We start from the raw sequence: 1,606 nt of genomic DNA on the forward strand, positions 1-1,606 counted from the left end.
TTTGTACCACCCATTTTAAATTTACAAGATGAAAATGACCTTTTACATGCATTGGTATGGAGGCATGTATGTAAAATCTAAAGTTTAGGTGATGGACATATATACATCGGAATTGAGAGCTATGTATTTAACTCTTCAAAATAAAAAAAATAAAAACTGAAATTTATATACATACACCCAATTCTTATACATTAACTAAGGGTCTGTTTGGGGCAGCTATTTGGTGCGTTGGAGTTTCAAAATGCACTTGACATGTTTGAGTAAACAACTTTTTGACGGCTTATACGTTTTCAAAACACTGAAAATAACGTTCACACCTATCTAAGTGTGGTGGGAGCTATCTGACTGTGGTATGACTTTTCTAAAAAATTAAAATTTATAATAGTCAATGCAACTAGTTTATCAATAGATTATTTTTAATCAGCTTATCAGCAGATTATTCAATAGCCTGCAACTGTTTCAGACAGACCCTAAATCACACCCAAAAATTTTTTTTTTTTGAAATGTCCTAAATTTTAATTTTTACATCCTAAACATTCTAACCTATGTATAAAAATGATTGCTTACATTATTTTCAAATTTTCATACAAAAGAAAAGATGCTTCAGGTGAAAAAAAATTGAAGTTTGGGTATATATATAAATTCCCCAAAAAATACTTGGAGCTCCGTTAAGACTCCGTCTCTTGCGCCGTTAGGAGTTCTTCCCGCTGTGATGGGCTTCTCCAGAATCCGCTACTGCAAACTTTCGACCACACATCCTTCTCCAGTTGAATAAGCTCCGCCGACGGCGACCTCACCGGCCACGAATCGCCTTCCACCACCACGAAGGAGCTGCGTAAGCGGGTAAAATCAACAAGCTCCTCATCCATGGCAGATCCGATCTTGTCGGACGACCCGCTGCTTCCGTTATCAGATCCAGATCCGGAACTGGACTCGGAGTTCCATCCAGAGCTAGACCTAAAACTAAGCAGTTTCGCCTTCTTCTTAGAGCGCCAGAGGAGGATCCGCTTCCGGAGAGCTCGGTGGCAGAGTCCCGCCGGCAGCCGCACGACGGCGAAGATGATGAGGCCGATCAGACCGAAGGGACAGCAGCAACAGATTGCGGCGCACTCCGCAGTCTTCCCACCGGCGAGTTCCGCAAAGCGTATGGTGGGCCGAGGTGAATCCTTCAGGCAAGTTGCGGTGGGATCGGACCTGACGTATTTAGGCGGCGGGTGAGGGGATGAAGCCATGGGGCATTGGACAGTCGTTTGCCTCATCAGGCTTCGGCAATCAGTTGCAGAAACGGATGGCGATCATTTCTGGATGATTCGCTGGTTGCCGTAGAAATCTTTGTCCGGTGACCGGCGGAGGAGATTGGTCGCCGGAGAAATCTTTGGTCCGGTGAATGTGTAGGAAGGATTTATCGGGGAGTTGGGCGGAAACAGCGATGAATTCGTTGGAACGCTCGAGAGGGAGGGGGGAGTGAGAAGGCGAGAAATTGGAAGGGGAGACCTAATTGGAATTTATAGAATCGTTACAGCAAATTTGAGCTAAAATTTACTGCAGTCATTATTATAATAAATTATTATTATTATTATTATTAAGGGGGATTTTAATAAATGTC

General features: G+C 43.2%; 1 protein-coding gene across 1 annotated transcript; it reads right to left on the reverse strand.

Annotated features, from left to right (window-relative positions):
• Positions 1-668: 668 nt before the first annotated feature.
• Positions 669-1,232, reverse strand: LOC110038120. Its single transcript, XM_020742889.1, has one exon. It carries the CDS (start codon positions 1,230-1,232, stop codon positions 669-671), a length of 564 nt encoding a protein of 187 aa, XP_020598548.1.
• Positions 1,233-1,606: the final 374 nt, after the last annotated feature.

The sequence above is a fragment of the Phalaenopsis equestris genome, unplaced genomic scaffold, assembly GCF_001263595.1.
Source record: "Phalaenopsis equestris unplaced genomic scaffold, ASM126359v1 Scaffold231279, whole genome shotgun sequence".
NCBI classification, from domain to species: Eukaryota; Viridiplantae; Streptophyta; class Magnoliopsida; order Asparagales; family Orchidaceae; genus Phalaenopsis; species Phalaenopsis equestris.

Bases quoted from the DNA above. Each gene is read 5' to 3' on its own strand.
- LOC110038120 (XM_020742889.1), bottom strand. From the start codon at position 1,232: ATGGCTTCATCCCCTCACCCGCCGCCTAAATACGTCAGGTCCGATCCC.